Below are 22,975 nucleotides of genomic sequence, written 5' to 3'. Positions count from 1 at the left end.
ACAACCAAAATGTATTCTCTTATCGTTCTAGGGGTTAGAAGTTCAGACTCTGAGTGTGGGCAGGACCATGTTCTCACTAACGGTGGTAGTGGAACATCTTTCCTGGTCTCTTCCTGGACTTGGGGCAGCGTAACCCCATCTCTGTCATCTACACGTGACCATTCTCTCTCTGTGTGTGCTCCTGTCTGTATCTCTTCTCCCTTTATAAGAATATCACCCAGATTGGGTTAGGGCACAAGTGTGACCTCATGTGAATTTAACTGGGTACATCTACATAGACCCTAATTCCAGACGAGGACACATTCTCAATTAGTGGACATTAAACCTGGTGTGGTGCTGTAGGATAAGCACTGGACTGCAAGGTCAGCTTGAACCAAAAGGTCAGCAGTTCAAATTCACCAGCCACTCCTCGGAAACCCTATTCAGTGTTGCTATGAGTCAGCACCAACTTGATAACACGCAACAATAAAAACAACAAGGACATCAACCTATATTGCTACAGGGGAAGCAGTTTAACCATAAGATAGAACTACCCAATTCTTCCCCTCCAAGTTCTGCCATATTGAAAATTCTTCTCTGATCATTCTTTGCTTGCGACTGGTAACAGTGAGTCTCTAGAAGTTTTTAGTAGTATTTTTAATTTTGTGAAATGAAGAAAAGGAAAAAAATGCTGCATTTAACAGTTTGTAAGCAGATCGATTTTTGGTTTGGATAAGTTGACTGTATGTATCTCCTTAATGCGTAAATAATACCTGTGTCATTTTATATGGCCTTTTGCAAGGTATCATCTGAAATAGTGTCTTGTACATAACAGAATGTAAACGTTCATTGACTAAATTAGTAAATAAGAACAATGTGGTAGGTGAAAGTGCTGAATAGAAAATTTCAAAAAACACAGCTCGAGAAGACAAAATTAAGTATTACAATGAAATGTGCAAAGACCTGTAGGAAGAAAACCAAAAAGGAAGAACACGCTCAGCATTTCTCAAACTGAGGGAACTGAAGAAATAATTCAAGCCTCAACTTGACATATGGAAGCATTCTATGGGCAAAATATTGAATGATGCAGAAAGCATCACAAGACGATGGAAGGAATACAGAGTCACTGTACCAAAGAGAAAGGGTCGATGCCCTGAAGGCATTGGCAAAGAACAAGGCTCTGGCAATTGAATACAAATGGAATTCTTTCAACAAACCAGTGTGACACTGAAGGCACTCACTCATCTATGCCAAGAAATTTAGAATCCAGCTACCTGGCCAACTGATTGGAAGACCTCACATTTGTGCACATTCCAAAGAGAGGTGACCCAGTGGAATGTGGAAATCATCTGACAATTTCAATAATATTGCGGGCAAGTAAAATGTTGCTAAGATAATTAAAAAATGGCTGCAACAGTACATTGGCATTGAGGTTCAAGCCAGATTCAGACGAGGACGTGGAACTAGGGATATCATTCCTGACGTCAGAAGGATCTTGGCTAAAAACAGAATATCTGTGCTTTATTGACTATGTAAAGACTTTCAAGTGTTTGGATCTTGACAAGCTATGGACAAATTGAAGAGACTGAGTATTCTGGAACACTTAATTGTGCTCATGAGGAACCTATACATAGGCAGTTGTTCAAACAAAACAAGGGAACACTGAATGGTTTAAAATTAGGAAAAGTGCACCATGGTTGTATTCTTTCACCATATTTATTCAATCTATAGGCTGAGAAAATAATTCAATAGCTGAATTATATGAAGAACATGGCATCAGGATTGAAGGAAGACTCATTAACAACTTGTGATATGCACATGATACAACCTTGCTTGCTGAAAGCGAAGAGGACTTAAAATGTTTACTGATGAAGATCAAAGACCACAGCCTTCAGTGTGGACTATGCCTCGATGTAAGGAAAACAAAATTCCTCATCACTAGACCAATAAACAACATCCATATAAATGGAGAAAAGATTGAAATTTTCAAAAACTTCCTTTTGCTCTGATTACCCATCAACACTCATGGAAGCAACAGTCAAGAAATCAAATGATGTGTATTGCATTAGGCAAATACACTGCACAAGACCTTTTTAAAGTATTCAAGAGCAAAGATGTCAGTTTGGGAAGTAAGTTGTGCCTTACCCAAGCCATGGTATTCTCCGTAACCTCAAATGCATGTGAAAGTTGGACAATGAGTAAAGAATACTGTAGAAGAATTAATGTATTTTAGTTATGGCATGAAACAAGAGATATCATTGCTGATGTCCAATGGATCTTGGCTGAAAGCAGAGAATATCAGAAAGATGTTTACCTATGCTTTATTGACTATGCGAAGGCTTTCGATTGTGTGGATCATGACAAGCTATGGACAACATTGAGAAGTATGAGTATTCCAGAACACTTAATTGTACTTCTGAGAAATCTGTACCTGGACCAAGAGACAGTTGTTCGAACAGAGCATGGAAACACTGAATGTTATAAAATTGGGAAAGGTGTGCGACAGGGTTGTGTTCTTTCACCATTCTTGTTCGATATGTATGCTGAGCAAACAATATGAGAAGCTGGGTTCTATGAAGGAAAACTTGGCGTCAGGATTGGAGGAAGACTTATTAACAACCTGAGATATGCAGATGATACAACCTTGCTTGCTGAAAGTGAAGAGGACTTAAAATATTTACTGATGAAGATCAAAGAGCACAGACTTCACTATGGATTACAACTCAATGTAAAGAAAACAAAAATCCTCACCACTGGACCAATAAACAACATTCTTATCAATGGAGAAGAGATTGAGGTTGTCAAGGACTTCATTCTTCTTGGATCAACTATCAATACTCGCGGAAGCCACAGTCAAGAGATCAGACGATCTTGATTTGGGCAAATCTGCTGCACAGGAACTTTTTAAAGTATTGAAGAGCAGAGATATCAGTTTGAGGACTAAGGTGCGCCTGACCCAAGCCATGGTATTTTCAATAGCCTCATATAGATGCGAAAGCTGGACAGTGAATAAGGAAGATCGTAGAAGAATTGATGCCTTTGAGTTGTGGTGTTGGAGGAGAATACTGAAAGTGCCATGGGCTGCCAAAAGAACCAATAGATCTGTTTTGGAAGAAGTGCAACCAGAGTGCTCCTTGGAAGCCAAGATGGCTAGGCTTCGTCTCTCATACTTTGGACACATTGTCCGGAGAGAACAGTCGCTGGAGAAGGATGTCATGCTAGGTAAGGTGGAGGGTCAGAGAAAAAGAGGAAGACCTCTAACGAGATGGATTAGCCAGGTGGCGACAAGTGTGGCGGCGGTAGTGAGGTTGGCCCAGGATTAGACATTGTTTCGTTGTGTTGTGCATGGGGTCGCTATGAGTCAGTTCCGACTCGATAGCACCTGACAACAACAACAAATTATGGCGTTGGAAGAGAATATCAAAAGTACCATGGACTGCCAAAAGAACAAACCAGTCTGTAGTAGAAGTACATCTAAGAATATCCCTTAGAAGCCAGGATGGCTAGACTTTGTCTTTCATAGTTAGGACATATTATGAGGGGGGACCAGTCCCTGGAGAAGGATATCATACTTGGTAAAGTGGAGGGTCAGCAACAAAAAGGAAGACCCCCAAAGAAACGGATTGGCACAGTGGCAGCAGCAATGGTCTCAAGCATAGCAAGGATTGTGAGGTGGACTCAGACCTGGGCAGTGTTTCGCTCAGTTGTCCATAAGGTCACCATGAATCGGTTCCAACTTGACGGCAACTAGTAACAACAGCAACGAATAATGCAGACAAAATAAGATTTTAAAAGACTGTGACACTCATGTGATAGGGCTGTATAACGTGTTGTTCTGGACTTAAATGTTTATCAGTCTATGGGTTAATTGTTGCTATCAGATGTCATCTAGTGGGTTCTGACTCGTATCACGCCTATCCACAACAGAACCTCCATCAGCACCCTCGTCCAACAGCTCAATAGTGGTTGGACATACCGGTTTCTGTCCATGGTCATCGTTGTTAAGTGCCATCGAGTCAGTTCTGCTTCATAGTGACCCTCATAGAGTTTCTGAGAGTGACTGGTGGGTTTGAACTGCTGACCTTGTGATTAGCAAGCAGTCCATTGAATACAATGGAGAAGGTTCTTCATCCTCCAATACCACACTAGCGCTCAATTCCTTGGTAGTAAGTTGCTTACTGAGGTCCCAGTATGGTGCTGTGGGCTAATGCGTCAGACTGCAAAGTCATTTGAACTGCAAGGTTGGTGGTTCAAGCTCACCACATGCTCCTTGGAAACCCTCTACAGGGTTGGAATCGATTTTACACTGAACAACAACAAGAAGTTGCTTACTAGGGAAATTGGTTGTTAGTTTATTAGGATGTAAATGTAATAGGGTGATTTTTAAAACCGGGCTCAAGGTTTCTTAACCCTACACAAGTTATTTGACATTTCTTAAGCCTCAACTTCCTCATCTGATAAATGTTGTTATGGTTGCTAAGTGCCATCGAGTCGGTTCCGACCCATAGCGACCCTGTATAGGGTTTCCAAGGAGCAGCTGGTGAGCTTGAATCTCCAGCCTTGTGGTTCCTTCAGTGCCACATCTGATAAATAATATTGTTTTTGTTAAGTGCGGTTGAGTTGGTTCCAACCCACAGCGGCCCTGTATAGAGTTTCCAAGGAGTGCCTGATGAGCTTGAACCTCCAACCTTGTGGCTCAAACCAACCTTGCAGTCACACTAACGTGCCTCACCAGGACTCCGTGCATCTGATAAACAAGGATGATGATATCAGTACCTGTGTCTTAACATGATGCAAATTAAATGACTTCATCTACATAAGATGTTTAACTCAGTCTGTGGCATGTTGTAAGCCCCATGAGGCATAATTTGACTCTGACTCACAGTGAACTGGAGTCAAGTTGATGGTAAGTAGTTCTGGTAACCCCCATTAGAAGTCGGCTCTGCTGTACTTTTTATTGTGTGGAGACATCCACGGGAAAAACGAGGGGCAACAGATAACAAGATAGCATCCCAAAATAAAGTCCTTTTGCTTAACTTTTAGAGGCAGCACCTAGGAACTATTTCGGAGAGAAAACACATCCAGAGAGTCCTAGAGGAAACCAATAAAACCTCTCTGGAAGTTTCAGTGGTCCCGATTCGGTAGTGAGTTTCTCAGTAAATTACTCCCTGGAGGCGCTCTGTCGACTATATAAGGCACATCCGTTTTCCCTGGACAGTAGGCTGTCATTTAATGACAAAGAAAAAGCTATTTACAGAATGACACCATGGCATCCCCAAAGGGTTTCATTTATCTCCCCGGAAGGTGGTATATCTCACAGCACTGCAAGGCCCAGCCATATCAATAACTCAGGTGGTTTAATTGGCTTTTCCCTCTTCTTCCTTAAGCCGCGTCGATCCCATGGTAATTAATTCTATGTGCTCTGAATTGTGTTATTTACAGTGCCAAGAAACTCGAATGAATTCATAGTAGAAATCGGTGGGAGGATATTTGAGAAGGCTGTAAAGAGACTTGCCAGCATTGAGGGGCTTCACCAAATTAGCTCTGTCGTTCCCTTTCTGATGGATTCCAGCTGCTGTGGATACCATAAAGCATCCTATTACCTCACCGTCTTTTATGAAACGGGATTAAATGTACCCCGGGACCAGCTACAGGTAGATATTTTGGGGGGTTCTGGGCATATCCGTCACCTGTGTTTTATTTGCAGAGTAATATTTTCTTACCTTGGCCAGAAGTGGGCATGTTGCAACTGCCTTGTTGTTGTTGTTAAGTGCCATTGAGTCAGTTCTGACTCATAGCTATCCTGTATAAGGTTTCCAAGAGGCAGCTGGTGAGCTAGAACTGCCAACCTTGTGATTCAAACTGACCTTGCAGTCCTGCAATCTTGACATTCCGAATGAACGTTCTGAGATTGGATTAACAGCACGATCCCCTGCTTTCTGTGAGAGAAATAAAAGGCGTTTCCCTCATTCCAGGACACAAACTGATATATTGTATATTTGTTATGTTGTTGTTGTTGTTGTTGAGTGCCATCAAGTTGGCTCCTATTCATATCAACCCTATATAGGGTTTCCAAGAAGTGGCTAGTGGGTTTAAACTGCTGACCTTGTGGTTACGAATCTGGTGCTTATCCTACAGTGCTTATCCTACATCAGAACCCGTATTTGGTATACATTGGTATATTTGTATATCAGTATATTGACATCATGATTGTCAAAGTAGAGGGTCAGAGAAAACGAGGGAGACACGCAGTGAGATGGACTGGCATCATGGCAGACAATGGGCTCAAGTTTAACAATAATTGTGAGGGCTGGTGCAGGACTACACAGTGTTTCATTCTGTTGTGCATAAGGTCACAGTGAGTCAGAACGGACTACACCTAACAACAGCAGTGTATTGCCTAAGGAACAGTTTAGCAGAATCCTAATCTTCCTACAACAGTCATTTCTTACAAATACTCGGGCTGTGTGAACATTACCCTAGATTGACTTGTTAGCAAAGTGATGCCACTGAAACCGGTAGCCAAGGTATTTCCACATCTATCCTCGACCATCAAACCAAAAGACATGCCAGAGGGTTTCATTTGTGGCTTTGAATCTGAATGTATCATTCAGCTTGCCTAACATTAGGAATCACATTTTCCTAAGTACTACTAAATGTTCCCCATTATGTGTAGCTCCAGATTTGCACTTGATGATCATTGGTTTGAGGAGACTCAGACTGGGGTCTTCTCCACAGTGTTAGGAACCCTGGGGTGGTAGTGCATATGGTTAAGTAGACTATCAGTTGAATAGTTGGTGGTTCACACCCACCCCAAAGCACCTCAGAAGATTGGCCTGGCCATCTGCTTTCAAATGGTGGCAGCCTTGAAACCCTACGACACACAGCTCTGCTTTGCACACACGGGGTCACCTCGTGTACAACAGAACAAAATGTTGCTTGCCTTTTGCCATATTCCTTATTGTTGGTAGCTCCAGTCCGCTGTGTATTTCGAGTGCCTTCCAACCTGGTGGATCATCTTCAGCATGATCTCAAACATATTCTTTTTCAGGAAGAACCCAATGCTCGGAATTTATAAACCATTAGAAACTGGATGGCTTCTTAAAAAAAAAAAAAAAAATGTATATATACGGGTATATATATGTATATATATACATATTTCAAGGCTTGTCAGCATGTTTCTGGGTTGGCTAGACTTGTATGCAAAGGTGCTTCAAAAGGTTCATGGATAAATGGAATTGAAAGATAATGGCATCTTCCCATAAACTCTTTGAATCTCCTGCATCTGGAGACTGGACCAGATGGCCTTTCAGTGTTAGGGTTTTATGGTCCTTATTTACAATCTAAGGAATCTTGGTGACGCTGTTAAATAAGCACTGGATTCCTAACCACAAGGTCGTCAATCCAAACCCATCAGTGGTTTCACAGGAGAAAGGTGAGGCTTTCTGCTCCAGTAAAGATTTAAAACCTTGGGAACCCTATACAGATGGGGTCACTATGAGATGAAATCAACTCGGTGATAATGGGTTGGGATTTTGATTTTAGTATGTGCAATCTTTTGAACTTTTGGTCAATTTCTTCCTAACAGGGCATGTTGTATAGCTTGGTTGGAGGGCAGGGCAGTGAGAGGTTGTCTTCAATGAATCTTGGGTACAAACACTACCAGGGCATTGACGACTACCCCCTAGACTGGGAGCTGTCCTATGCTTACTACAGCAACATTGCCATGAAGACCCCCCTTGACCAGCATACACTTCAAGGAGACCAGGTATGAGAACAAAACGGGCGGAAATGGTGATGGCGGGGGTTTCTTGGACAATTCTGTAAAGTGTTTGCACCCGTGGCTGATTGATTCCTTGGCCTTCAGAGGATGCACAAAATCGAATGGAGAGAAAAGTATTCTTTCACTTCCCCATTGATATTTCCCATGTTCTTGAGCCAAATGTAGGTATGGCTCTATATCCATATGTGAAAACCTCTACATGAATGGAAGTTCTGGTATACAAAGGGTAGATTCGAACCCTGAGCATCCTTTGATTTTGCAACATTTGTCTTTATTCCAGTTGTGAGATGATGGAGTCTCGAGATGTTAGTGTGGGATTGTGTCCAGTGGGAGCAGTAAACGAATGACTTCTCTCAATATATAGTAAGTCATGAGGGGCTATGCAAGCTGCATACTTTCTGCTGGTGCCTTATGAGACATCGGCCCCATAGCATGAACTTTGAAAACCTAGAGCTCCCACATGGCTGACAACATGGGATATTTGAAGATTCCAATAAGATGATTGGCTACTGCCGTGGAGTTTCCTTTTTTAAACTTTTTATTGTGAATTGGGTGAAGGTCTGCAGAGCAGATGGGTTTTCCAGTTAACAATTCATACACATTTGGGTTTATTGCATTGATTGAGATCCCCACAATGTAACATCACTATTTATATTCCTCCTTCTTTCCTAATTCTGATCTTGGTCCTTGGATAAATGCTGCCTTTGTGTCTCAAATGGTTGTCTTTTCTAAGGTGTCTGTATCTACCTACCTAGTGTTCTTGTTCCCCTTATAGACCCGTCTATTGTTTGGCTGAAGACTGAGTCGTGGGGTGACCTTTCCAGACCTGAAGTGTGACTAAGAGCCTTATTCTTAGGGGATCCACCAGTCTCTGACCAATGAGCTTGGTCTTTTGTTATGATTCTGAGTTTTGTTCCACCTTTTTCTCCCACTCTATCCTGGACCTTCTAATGTGATTCCTTTCAGAAAAGTTAGTAGTGATAGCTGGGCACAATCTAGTTCTTTTGGTCTCTGGGTCTTGAAGACTGATGGTCACATGGTTCATCAGTCCATTGCATTCATTGTTTATGTGTCTTTGATTTTCTTCACTCTTCTTTCCTCCAGGCAGGGAGAGATTAGTAGTTACACCTTAGATGGGGCTATTCATGAATGCTTAAGACCCCAGTTGCTACTCACCAAAGTAGGCTGTAGAATTTCTTTGTAGATTATGTTATGAGCTTGGTGACACTCAGGCCCAGCAACTCATTCCTTCAAGGTGTTTGTTATGTCTAAGATGTTTTCATGAATTCCTGGTGTGGCACTGTCAGATAAGCCTTTCAAACCCTTAGGGATCCTATACGGGGTCGCTATGAGTCAGAACTGCCTCAACGGCACTTAACAACAACAAAGATGTTTTCATAATCTTGTTCCCTGTATGCTCCACCATATGCATGAATATATTTGCAGCTATTTTTTTCCCAACAATTGACCAGTTGTTGTTGTTAGGTGCTGTCTAGGTAGTTCTAGAATGACCTAATGCACAAGAGAATGAAACACTGCCTGATCCTGTGCCAACTTCCCAATTGTTGTTAAGCTTGAGCCCATTGCTGCTGTCACTGTGTCCAGGCATGTCTTCGGGGGGTCCTCTTCTTTGTCACTGACCCTCTACTTTATCAAGCATGATATAATTCTCTAGAAACTGGTCCCTCCTAATAATATGCCCGAAGTATGAGAGGTGAAGTCTGACCCTCTTGACTTCTAAGGAGCATCTGGCTGTACTTCTTCCAACATAGATCTGTTTGTTCTTTTGGAAGTCCAACACCATAACTCAAATGCATTGATTCTTCTACAGTCTTCCTTATTCACTGTCCAGCTTTTGCATGCATAGGATGGGATTGAAAATACCATGGCTTGAGCCAGACACACTTTAATCCTCATACTGACATCTTTGCTCTTCAACACTTTAAAGAGGTCTGGAGTAGCAGATTTGCCTCGCGCAATATGCCGTTTGATTTCTTGACTGCTGCTTCCATGATTGGAAAAGTAGTAGTGAGTCAGCAAAACCAAGATGGATTGACTGAGTGGCTGTAGCAATGGGCCCAAATGTAGCAATGATTATGCGAGTGGTCCATTGTTTCATTCTGTTGTGCATGGGGTTGTTGAGTATGAACAGATACAAGGACCCCGAAGAACAGCAACATCTTTAGAAATCATGACAGTGGACATCTGAAAATGATAACTTTGTGCTGTGTCATAGTATATACTACCTATTAGTAATGATAAGATGTATCCAAAAACTGAAAGCCCCAAAACAGTCAGTGATAAGTTATGACAGATGAAGCCTAACTCGAATAGGTTCTATGTCAGGGACTGCCTGGACGTTGATGGTCATAGCATGGTTGAGAAGTGTCATGTCTGTACGAAGGATCAGCATTTATTTTTATTTCTGTAAAAGGACAGATAGTAAATATTACAGGTTTTTGTCATAACTCTTCAACTCTGCATAGACAATCTGTAAATGGATGGGATGGCTGGATTTTAACAGCAATAAACACTGTGTAAATGAATGAATGTGGTGGATTTGGCTCGCATCTATACCTTAAACTCTTCATTTTCTCTGTTTATGTTTGGTGAGCCAGGCAGGGTCACAGGAGGCTTGGTGAGGTCAGAACGATTGAATCTCAGACTGAGTGGCTAGCTGGGCACCAGGCCACTGTTACTCTTGTGTTCTGCTTCTGGATGGCACTTAGAAATCAGCAGTGCAGAAAACATGTCCTTTGATGATTGGGGGCGGATGGCTTCTGGAAAGGAAAAGAACGCTGACCACTGTCCAGTTAGGAAATAAATTACTCCAAGATGCATGCTGCCAGTGAATGCTGAACACAAGTCAAGCTGTAAAACAGCAAAACCTGCCTTTAGAAAATCAGGATTCTTTCTGAATAAATGCACATACCCTTGCCATTTGTGCATTTCAATTCTCTCCTGTGTGTGAAATAGTCCGTATGTGTCAAAGTTGATCTCAGTTTGACAGGAACTGATTTATGAATTAATCAAAAGTTGTTTTTTTAAAAACAAACAAACAAAAAGCCATGATTCTGAAAAAATATTCCTTCAGAACCAAGCCACCAAATGCGATGTTCATTGTCTTGGTGCTAAGCCTGCATGTGTTAATAATGCCCTATCTATATTATACTTTTAAGAAATTTCATTTGGCATACATTAGCAATGAGAAATGGTACGTTGCTAACAAGATCCTTTTCTTCTGAAGATCTGACATATGAAATGTTATGATTTTGAAAGAAAAAGTTTAATTGGTCAGAACCAGAGAAGATGAATAGAAAAGATCTATCTTGCAGCTGAGAAGCCTTATGATTAAGATTTGCAGGCAGGGATTATATAGTTAGGAGAGTTGTGTCGTCCTTCATTTTCTTAAGAATGTGTAATTAATGGTTTCTTGAGAATTGAAGCAGGTGTCATATGTTGATTTAAATGTCCTTTTGTTGAGAAATCTATTCATTCACCAGCAGCATGTAGCAAATGAGGAGATTTGGAAAGCCAGCCCTCTCATTAACAAACCAAGGATCAGTCAGTAAACTCTTTTCTTGATTCTGGTTTCATTTCGCTTTTATGGAACTCGAGGTACGCATCGTTTCATCTTCTGTGTCAGTAACCTCATTTCACAGCACTTTATGATTTAGTGAGGCCCTGCTGCAGGTTTAACAGAAACTGGATCACACGGTTTTTTAACTTGTTGGTTTGCGTGGCTTCCTCACAAATGAGTTCCTCTCATTCTGTCCACCCTGTAGATGTTGCTCTTCCTCAAGGTGTCTTCTCCAGCCTCTGTTCTTCTTTTTCTACACCTTCTGGAAGGGGAGGCAGGAATCTCAGCCACTCCCCTGCTCTCAGCTACTCTCCACTCTCCATCCATAAGGGAGACCTGGGTTCGATTCCTGGACAATATACTTCTTGCACAGCCAACTCCCATTGGTCAGTGGAGGCTTTTGTGTTGCTATAATAGGGCTCAGCAGAGTTTTCAGACTAAGACTAGGAAGAAAGGTCTGGCGATCTCTGCTTTGGGCTGCTAACAGCAAGTCAGCAGTTCAAACCTAACATCTGCTCTGTGGAAGAAAAACGAAACTCTCTGCTCCCGTAAAGATTTAGAGCCTCAGCAACTCTAAGCAACCATTCTGCTTGGTCCTCTAGGGGCACTGTGAGTCAGAATTGGCACAATGGTAGTGGGCTAGGAGAACAGCTTGGTATACCAATCACTCTTGTCCCCCACTCCATCCCCGCTGTGACTACCTAACCTTTTCCTTCATCATCTCTCTCACAGAGCCTCCCAACTCCTTCCAGTCCTTTCCCTCCTCTTCTCTGTGAGCTCAGAGTGGGCTGTAAAACCTGGCTGTTGTTGTTACGTGCCATCGAGTTGGTTCCAACCCATAGCGACTCTGTACAGGGTTTCCAAGGGTGTAAATCTTTACAGGAGTAGAAAGCCTCATCTTTCTCCCGTGGAGCGGCTGGTAGTTTCAAACCGCTGACCTTAAGGTTCACAGCCTGATTCATAACCACTACGCTACCAGCTGGCTGTACATCAGAATTATCTGTGGGCTTAAAGGACACTTTTGTCCACCCTCCACGGGCAGAGTCTTGTTGCAGTGATGTGGGTGAAGCCTGATCATGTACTGTGTGTGTTTGTGTTAGAAGCCCTGGTGGCAACAGCTAAGCACTTGGCTACTAAATGTAAGGTTGGCAGTTTGAACACACCCGTGACTCAAGGAGAAAAGTTCCTGTGATCTGCTCCCATAAAGATTGTTGTTGTTAGATGCTGTGCAGCTGGTTCTGACTCATACTGATCCTGTGCACAACAGAAGGAAACGACTCCTGCATCATCCTCAAAATCATTGTCCTGTTAAAGTCCATTGCTGTAGCCACATTGAAGGTCTTCCTTTTAATTTACTGACCCTCCATTTTATCAAGTATGATGTCCTTCTCCAGGGACTGGTCCTCCTGACAACATGTCCAAAGTATGAGAGATGAAGTCTCACCATCCTAGCTTCTAAGGAACATTCTGGCTGTACTTCTTCTAAGACAGACATATTGATTCTTTTGGCAGTCCATGGTACTTTCAATATTCTTCACCAACACCATAATTCAAATGCATGAATTCTTCTGTAGTCTTCCTGAGTCATTGTCCAGCTTTCACATGAATAGGAGGCCATTGAAAATATCACAGCTTGAGTTAGGGATACTTTAATCCTTGTAGTGACATCTTTGCTCTTTAACACTTGAGGTCTTTTGCAGTAGATTTGCCCAAAGCAATACATCATTTGATCTCATGACTGCTGCTTCCATGTGTGTTGATTGTAGATCCAAGTAAATTGAAGTCTTCCACAGCTTCAATCTTTTCTCCATTTATAATGATATTATTTATTGGTCCAGTGGTGAGGAATTTTGTTTTCTTGACATTGAGATGTAATCCATACCCAAGGCTGTGCTCTGTGATCTTCATCAGTAAGTACTTCAAGTTCTCTTCTATTAAAGATTATTGTTAACTGTCATTGAGTCTGTTCCAACTCATATCAACCCTGTATAGGGTTTCCAAGGAGTAACTAGTTGGTTTGAACCTCCAACCTTGTGGTTACCAGTCCAGTGCTTATCCTGCAGTGCTATACCTTGGCCCATCCTAAAGATCAGTTGTACCCTGCCCTATAGGGTCACTAAGAGCTGGAGCAGACTTGATGAAATACAACAACATACATACAAGTGAATATTTTTGAAAAGCTCCTCAGATAATGTTAACACGCAGGCTGGGTTGAGAAGTACCGATAGAAAATGAAAGTCAACTTGTCGAGTGGAGTACAAGATGTTCCCTGGGCTGGTTTCTCCCTACCTCCCCATCCTCGGCTCTCCTGGTCTCTGCCCTGGAATGTCCACTCCACAACACCAAATGTTTGGTCACACCACTTCACACCTCCTGGTCTTGCTTGGCCTCTGCCTGGCTTGCTTTTCCATTGCCACTCCTTCTCCTGCTTCCACCCTTGTCTTTGACAATACCTCCTCCTCCAGGAAGCCTTAAAGGATTATGCCTGTGCTGTAGCGTAGTGGTTACGAATTGGGCTGTGAGCTGCAAGGTCAGCAGTTCGAAACTACCAGCTGTTCTGCGGGAAAAAGATGAGGCTTTCTGCTCCTGTAAAGATTTACAGCCTCAGAAACCCTTTACAGGGTCGCTATGAGCCAGAACTGACTCCACGGTACATAACAATAACAACAACAACAACACACTGGTAGCGTAGTTGTTACGAGTCAGGCTGCTAACCTCAAGAGCAGCAATTCAAAATTACCAGCAGTTCTGCGGGAGAAAGATGAGGCTTTCTGCTCCTATAAAGATTCACAGCCTCAGAAACCCTATACAGGGTCACTATGAGTCGGAACCAACTCTACAGAACATAACCACCCACTCCCACCACATTCCCACAACATGTGAGCACACCTCCGTCCTTGTTCTTACAGCGGTGTATTGTGCAGGGTGATACAGCTGGTTCCCGGCTAAACCAGAGTCCTAAGTCTGGGCTTTTGTCTCATTCACCTCATGACCCTCCTGTCTGGCGCTCAGTCAGTGTTTACTAAAGCCATGAGAGACCAGGGCTGGACATACAGTGGTGACAGCTCTTGCTGACTCCCAGATGTGACCAATGTTGCACTGCTTGTGACAAGTTCTCATGATGCTTGGCTATAAACTCTACCTCTGTTACTTTCAACACCTCATTTATGCGTGACATCCCACATTTGGGGAATCTTGGATACTTACCTCCCTGTATGATCTGTATTCCAGCTGATATTTCCCCATTCTTAATGCTAAAGTCCCCAAAATGCTCACATTTCAACAAAGAAGACACACACTCCCAATTGGGAGCCAAATACAGTTGTTTGTAAACACCCTGAGAGGCAGGCTCCTAGTGGTGAGTGGGGATGGGAGGAGTGAGTGGGGGTGGGGAATTGCCATTTGGGACTGCTTCTGAGTTCCCAGAGAGCTGGCTGAATGGTTACATTTCACAACTGTGGAGAAGGAAGATGCTCCTGGAAAAAGTGGGGACGCTCAGAGCCTTAGCTCCCCAGCTGCAGAGCCAGAGGGGAGTTTTCTGCCGGTCTTCTTATGTCTTCCTCTCGTCCTGTGTCTCTCCCCCTCTGTTTTTACTGCTCTCCCCTCTTCCTAGACTCGCTCTCCTTTCTTCTCGCTCCTCTCCTTCTCAGTTTTTGCTGCCTCCACCAAGTCCCCCCAGCCCCATCCTCCTCCATCACTCTCTCTTTTATAGTCATCAGTGACATAGCTGGGTTGTGAGGCTGCAATGAAGAATATGGTCTCCAGACCCCGCCTGCCTGGGTTTACCTCCTAAATTTAAAAGACTGAAATATCTGACTTTGAACAATCTACTGGTCTCAGTCTCCACGTATGTAAACTAGAGATATTGATGGTGTGTATGGTGTGCATAGCCCTGTAATACAGGGATGCTTCTCACAAGAAGGTGACATCACAGGTGTGGGTAAGAGCTCTGTCTTCAAAGCCCACCCACCCTGACCACTGGAGTCAGTTTTACAAGTGTTACCTGGGATTCCATGTTTCACCTTCTGAGCCTCAGTTTCTTGTCCTATAAACAGGGAGCAGTGGTACATGGGCCCCAGACTTTTTATGAGGATTAAATGGGAAATCGACCTGTTACGCATCTGGCTTAGAGTAGATGTCGAATGGTTGTTCATGTTGCTTTTAGGTGCCGTCAAGTCTGTTTCAATTCATAGTGACCCTATGCACAACACAATGGAACACTGCCCGGTCCTGCACCAACCTTGTTACTCTTGAGCCCACTGTGCCAAGCCAGTTCAGAGTCTTCCTCTTTTTTGCTGACCTTCCACTTTGTTGCTGTTGTTAGATGCCATTAAGTCTCATAGCAACTCATAGTGACCCTGTACACACAGAACAAAACACTGCCTGGGTCTGTACCAACCTTACAATGGAGCCCACTGTGCCAGTCCACCTCATTGGGGGTCTTCCTCTTTGTCTCTGACCCTCCACTTTACCAAGCATGATATCCTTTCTCCTGGGACTTGTTTTCCTGATAATATGTGCAAAATATCAAAGACAAAGTCTGGCCATCCTGGCTGTACTTCTTCCACCACAGATTGGCTTGTTCTTTTAGCAGTCCATGGTACTTTCAATATTCTCCTTCAACACCACAACTCATATGCATCGATTCTCCAGTCTTCACAGTCCAACTTACACACACATATGAGGTTACTGAAAATACCATGGCTTGGATCAGGCACATCTTAGTCCTCAAATTGACATCTTATCCCTGAACACTTTAAAGATGTCTTTTACAGCAGATTTGCCTAATGCAATACATCATTTAATTTCTTCATTTTAAATCCATGAGTGTTGATGACTGATCCAAGCAAAATGAAGTCTTTACAAATTCAATCTTTTCTTCATTTATATGGAATTTGTTTATTGGTCCAGTAGTAAGGATTTTTGTGTACGTTGAGTTGCAATCCATACTGAAGGCTGTGCTCTTTGATCTGCATTAGTATTTGAAGTCCTCCTGGCTTTCTGCGAGTAAGGTTGTATCAGTTGCATATCGCAGGTTGTTAATGATGCCACGCTTTCCTTCATGTAACCCAGCTTCTGGAGTCCTGGTATAGCACTGTGGACTAATGCGTCAGACTGCAAAGTCATTTGAACTGCAAGGTCGGTGGTTCAAGCTCACCAGCTGCTCCTTGGAGACCCTATACAGGGTCGCGATGGGTCAGAATCGACTCGAAGGCACTTAATATCAACAACAACCCAGCTTCTGGGATTATGTGCTCAGCATACGACTGAACAAGTACAGTGAAAGAATAAAACCCAGGCACACACCTTTCCTAATTTTAAACCATTTGGTGTTCCCTTGTTCTATTCTAACAACTGCCTCTTGGTCTATGTACAGGTCCCTCATGAGCACAATTAAGTGCTCTGAAATACTCATAACTCCTCAATGTTATCTGTAGCTTGTCGTGATACACACAATAGAAAGTGTTAAAGTAGTCAGTAAAGCACAGGTAAATATCTTTATGGTATTCTCTGCTTTCAGCCAAAATTAATCTGATGAGAGCAATGATATCCTTCATTCCGCATCCTCTTCTGAATCTGCTTGAATTTCTGTCCTGTATTCATGTTGATGTACTGCTGTAATAATATTTGAATTATCTTCAGCAAAATTTTACTGAAATCATTTGATGACTTTCACATTTAAAATGGTAGTTGGTATCATAATTCTAATTGTTGATATCAGGTTGGTGGCTTCCCAGGATCAGACACCCAGCCAACATCTATGTTGTTGTTGTTGTTGTTGTTAGGTGCTGTCAAGTCGGCCCATGACAACCTTACGCACAACAGAACGAAACACTGCCTAGTCCTGCGCCACAATCATTGCTACACCTGAGCCCGTTGCAGCTGTCATTGGGCCAATCCATCTAGTTGGAAGTCTTCTTTTTCTCCGACCCTTCACTTTACCAAACCTGATATCCTTCTTCAGTTAGTGGTCCCTCCTGACAATATGTCTGAAGTGTGAGAGACAAAGTCTGGCCATCTTGGCTTCCAAGGAGCATTCTGGCTGATTTGATCTTCCAACACAGATCGATTTGTTCTTCTGACAGTCCATGGTACTTTTAATATTCTCCTCCAACACCATAACTCAAATGCATCATCTCTTCTATGGTCTTCAGTAGACATCTGCATCCACTGTGTTTTGAATCCTAGTACAGTCCTCAAGTCTCTGCCACTGCAAAGATTCTACAACCATCCCAACCCCCTGTTGTTGTTTTATTGTTAGTTGTCACCAAGTCGATCCCAACTTATTGTCACACCATGAGTATAGATTAGAACTGCCCCATACGGTTTAAGGCTCTGACCTGGCCTGTGTTTTGAGGTGCCTCTGGGTGAGTTTGAACTGCCAACCCTGTCAAGAATTTCAACATTAGCGCCACCCAGGGACTCTCAGTCCCCTGTCTTAGTTCTCTGTTGTTGTTGTTGTTGCTAAGTGCCGTCGAACCAATTCTGACTCTTAGCAACCTTGTATAGGATTTCCAAGGAGCAGCTGGTGAGTTTGAACCGCCGACCTTGCAGTTTAAACTGATATGGTTGGATGCTTATCCTTCAGCGTCACACCAGGACTCTGTACAGCTGTAACAGATACCACAAGTGGATGGCTTTAATGCACAGGAATCATTTTTTCACCATTTCAGAGCCTAGAAGTCCACATTCAGGGGTCTAGCTCTAGGGCAGGCTTTTGTTCTCTAACCTCGCATTTTAAGAGGAAGATCCTTGTCTCCTTTCAGTATCTGTGGGCCCAGTGTTCCTTGAAAATCTCCATGTGTCTTGACATCAGTCTTCCCCTGGGTTTAGGAGATTCCCAGCACAGGGACCTGGGTCCAAAGGATGCACTTTGTGCCTGTCTCCTCTTTCTTGGTGGTAGTATGTCCCTCTGTCTCTCCCCTTTTATCTTAAAACAGATGCAGGCCATACCTTAGGGAAACACCCCTCACAGTGATCTGATTAAGGTTGTTGCTTCCCACCCAATCCCCTTACATCAGATCAGAGTTGTGATGTAATTAAGAGTGCACCTACCTTCCTTTCCTTACCTCAGATCAGGGCTGGTCACATCAGACCACACCAAAGGGGATGACGACATTATCACATAACTGCCACCTTACCTCATTACATAACTACCACATTACATCACCACATAACTACCACGTTACCTCATCACATAACCGCCACATTACCTCGTTACATAGCTACCACATTACATCACCACATAACTACCACATTACCTCATCACACAACTGCCACATTACCTCATCACAGAACAGCTACCTTACCTCATCACATAAGTGCCACATTACATCATCACATAACTACCACATTACATCATCACATAACTACCACATTACCTCATCACATAACTGCCACCTTACCTCATTACATAACTACCACATTACATCACCACATAACTACCACGTTACCTCATCACATAACTGCCACATTACCTCATTACATAACTACCACATTACATCACCACATAACTACCACATTACCTCATCACACAACTGCCACATTACCTCATCACATAACAGCTACCTTACCTCACCACATAACTACCACATTACCTCATCACATAACTGCCACATTACATCATCACATAACTACCACATTACCTCATCACATAACTACCACATTACCTCATCACACAACTGCCACATTACCTCATCACATAACAGCTACCTTACCTCATCACATAACCGCCACATTACATCATCACATAACCACCACCTTACCTCATCACATAACCACCATCTTACATCATCACATAACCACCACCTTACCTCATCACATAACCACCACATTACAACATCACAGAACCACCACCTTACCTCATCACATAACCGCCACCTTACCTCATCACATAAGTGCCACATTACATCATCACATAACTACCACATTACATCATCACATAACCGCCACCCTACCTCATCACATAACCACCACATTATAACATCACAGAACCACCACATTACATCATCACATAACCGCCACCTTACCTCTTCACATAACTGCCACATAACATCATCACATAACTGCCATATTACATCATTACAAAACTACCATGTTACCTCATCACATAACCGCCACCTTACATCATCACATAGCCACCACCTTACATCATCACATAACCACCACCTTATATCATTACATAACTACCGTGTTACCTCATCACATGACTGGTGCATTACATCATCACAGAACTATCACATTACATCATCACATAACTACCATGTTACCTCATCACATAACTGCCACCTTACATCATCACATAACCGCCATCTTACATCATCACGTAACCGCCAAACCACTGAGAATCATCGCTCAGCCACGTTGACCCATACTTTGGGGATACAATTCAGTCCATGACACCCTCAAAGCCCTTGAAGCAGCTGAGAGGCACTAAGGAACCGGGGAGGTGGGGGCTGCAGTCCCTTAAGTGATAAAGAAAGCAGGTCAGAGGGAAATTAGGCCTGGCTCCCTGTTGTCTGAAGTTTCCTTCCCCGGCAGTCCCGATGCAGATCTTTCACAACCTGTGCTGGGCACAGACCTTCTCCCAGACCCCCTCATGGGCGAAGACGAGCAGGCATGCATACCCGGAGCCAATGAAACAATCGGGCTGGATCTTTGATAAACAGCCCAACTATATCCACCAGAATGAATCTTGTTTTCTTCTAAGCAGTCACATACCTGAGGGGCTGTGTGCAAATTTAAAACGTTTTGCAAACCTCCCCTTTGGGATCGTCTTTCGAGCCTCCAGCACATTCTTTCTTGCCTCCTCTGAGGGAACAGACTCTCTTCATTTTAGAGTTGATTTAATTTTTGGAAATAGCCAAAAGTCATTTGAAGCTGAGCCTGCTAAATAAAAGGGGTTAGTCATGCAAGTTAATAACACTTTGGGATAAAAAATAAGGTTATACTTAGAAAATATTGATTTGCTGTTTTTGATGCTGTGTGTAATCTGACTCTCAAATCAGCTGCAAAGTAGGCTCCGGACAAACTTGAGCAATAGAAGTGGTTGTGGAATAAATGTGGGCCTCCCAAGGCAGAAACTTTGATAGGAACAACACTCATTCAGATACATGAGACGTGACGTGTTCATTTAAAAAGAGATGCCTGATGTTTCAACGACTTGTATAATTCTTCCTTGAGTAATTACTCATTTAAGAATACGTAAGGCCATGACTTTTGCATGCCATATTATTTGGGCATTCTCCTCTCCGTTTTATCCTTCATTTCTTTATTCCATCATTCTTTCTTTCTCTTTCAGGCATATGTTGAAATGATTAGACTGAAAGATGATGAAATACTCAAAGTACAAACCAAAGAAGATGGAGACGTCTTTATGTGGTTGAAGCATGAAGCCACCCGAGGCAACGCAGCAGCTCAGGTAAGATCATGTGATCATGTGATCAGTGAGTCCGTCAGTCATCTTACTAGGTCAGCTATGCCTCGGAGGGCAGTGGTGGCTCATGGGTGGAATTCTTGCTTTCCAAGCAGGAGACCCAGGTTCAATTCCCAGCCAGTGAACATCATGCATAGCCACCATCTCTCTGTCAATGGAAGCTTGTGGTTATAACAGAGAGTCTAGACTAAGTCAAACTAGGAAGAAAGGCCTGGTGATCAACTCGGGAAACCAGCCAGAATCTGCATCTGAGTGTGAGGGTGGCCCGATATTAGGAGTCAGGTCTCTTCGGCAACAGCTACCAGTAAAATGTTGCAGTAGGAAAACATCTCAAATCTCAGCGACTTAAAATGGCATTGGCTTATTTCTTGTTCACACTGCACAGCTCATGTGTGTTGGCAGAAACTCTGCTCTTGGACTTCCTTAGGAACTCAAGCCGATAGATACATCTTCTCACACTGCTCCCAACACCACTGCAACAAAGGGATGGTCATGGTGCATTACAGACTGGCTCTTGACGCTTCTGTGCAGAAGTGGTTCAAGTCACCTCCCTTACTCCATTGGCCAAGGCAGCCACAGGCTGAATTCAGGAGGACTCTATGTGAGGTCCTGCCCAGTGCTCAGAAGAGAGAGAGTCACAATACTGATTTATTGTTGTTTGTTGTGAAATGTACTATGGTTCGCTTCTGACCCATAGTGACCCTATATAGGATTTCCAAGAAGCAGCTAGTGAGCTTGAACCACCAACCTTGTAGCTGAAACCAACTTTGCAGTCCAGTACATTAATGCACAGTGCCACAGTACTGATCAGCCCCTCCATAAACTATAGTCAGACACTTTAATGTACCAGATAGAAATAAGAAGAAGCATCTTGAGGCCCTGAAGAGATGAGAAGAGGGCCATGAATTCAGCTAGAAGAGAAGGACACTGGAGAAATCAGGATCCCAGTGAATAAGGCAGACTGCAGACGAATCGGTGCATTTGAATGATGGTGTTGGCAAGGAATATTGAAAGCACCATGGACTGCCAGAAGAAGAAACAAATCCATCTTTGGAAGAAGTACAACCAGAATGTTCCTTAGAAATAAGGATGGCCAAACTTCATCTCACATTTTGGACATGTTGTCAAGAAAGACCAATCCCTGGAGAAGGACATCATGCTTGGTAAAGTGGAGGCTCAGCATAAAAAGAGGAAGACATCCCGCCAACGAGATGGATTGGCATGGCAACAGCAACAATGTGCTCAAATGTAACAATTGTGAGGATGGTGCAGGACCGGGGAGTGTTTTGGTGTGTTGTGCAGAAGGTTACTATGAGTCGAAACCAACAACAACAGCATGTGATCCCAGAAGGATCAGCCTTATCTCTTGGGCATCTCTGTCTTGAGGAGGGACTTCTTAAAAGGACAAGAGAGGGAAGAGTCTGGTAAAGTGTCTCCTCTCTGGTTCCTTTTCTTGATTGCACTGTCCATCCCTTGGTAGGACCTAGGTAAGGCAGACTGCATCCAGAGGGAGCCTCCCTCCCACAGGAAGGATTTCGCTTTTGTTCAATGTTTCTGGTGAGCAGATGAGTCTAAGGTAGCACCTCTGAGGGTGCTCAGCAGGCAGAAGGCCAGAGAGCAGAAAGAGAAAGAAAAGACTTAGTGGAATTGGCAAAGGAAACAGTTCAGACTCAAGTCTTCTTATTCCACCACTCTGGAGATACTGGGCTAGAAGGTGTTCGTCTTGGTGGGAAAGAGGGAAGAGAAGGGACAAGGGGAGGGACAAATGGAAGGAAAGATGGCCTTGCACATTGGGTCCTTTTGAAGAGCCATCCGTGTGGGATCCCACTGACAACACAACTCAGAAGATTGGATAAAGAATTTAGGAGGCAGTGACTTTAGGTCAGTGGGAGAGGAGCAAGGCGAAAAATGAGGGTAAGAATGGTTTCACACTGAAAGTGTCATCAGTGTCACTGTAGTACATGTAGACATTGTTGAGTCTGTGTTTTGTTGTGTATATTTTCTTTCTTTTGAAAGGTTTTTATTATGGATTGAGTGAACGTTTTCAGGGCAGATCATTAGCTCTACACTTCAACAAATCATATACTTTGTTTCATTACAATGATTATAATCCCCACCATCAACACTGGACCAATAAACAACATTCTTATCAATGGAGAAAAGATTGAAGTTGTCAAGGACTTCATTCTTCTTGGAT

At 43.1% G+C, this 22,975-nt stretch overlaps 1 protein-coding gene across 1 annotated transcript in view; it reads left to right on the top strand.

Moving 5' to 3' along the window:
* The window catches only part of SEL1L3 (sel-1 suppressor of lin-12-like 3 (C. elegans)), a 179,256-nt gene that overhangs the window by 89,042 nt on the left and 67,239 nt on the right, over positions 1–22,975 (top strand). The window contains exons 10-12 of the mRNA XM_006866302.1: positions 5,422–5,633; positions 7,568–7,747; positions 20,644–20,763. Coding sequence (XP_006866364.1) covers positions 5,422–5,633; positions 7,568–7,747; positions 20,644–20,763 — 512 coding nt within the window. The remainder of the gene's footprint in view (positions 1–5,421; positions 5,634–7,567; positions 7,748–20,643; positions 20,764–22,975) is intronic.

The sequence above is a fragment of the Chrysochloris asiatica genome, unplaced genomic scaffold, assembly GCF_000296735.1.
Source record: "Chrysochloris asiatica unplaced genomic scaffold, ChrAsi1.0 scaffold00089, whole genome shotgun sequence".
In the NCBI taxonomy this organism is placed as follows: Eukaryota; Metazoa; Chordata; class Mammalia; order Afrosoricida; family Chrysochloridae; genus Chrysochloris; species Chrysochloris asiatica.
The sequence above is the reverse complement of the archived record's forward strand: the minus strand, read 5'-3'. Positions and strand labels throughout refer to the sequence as shown.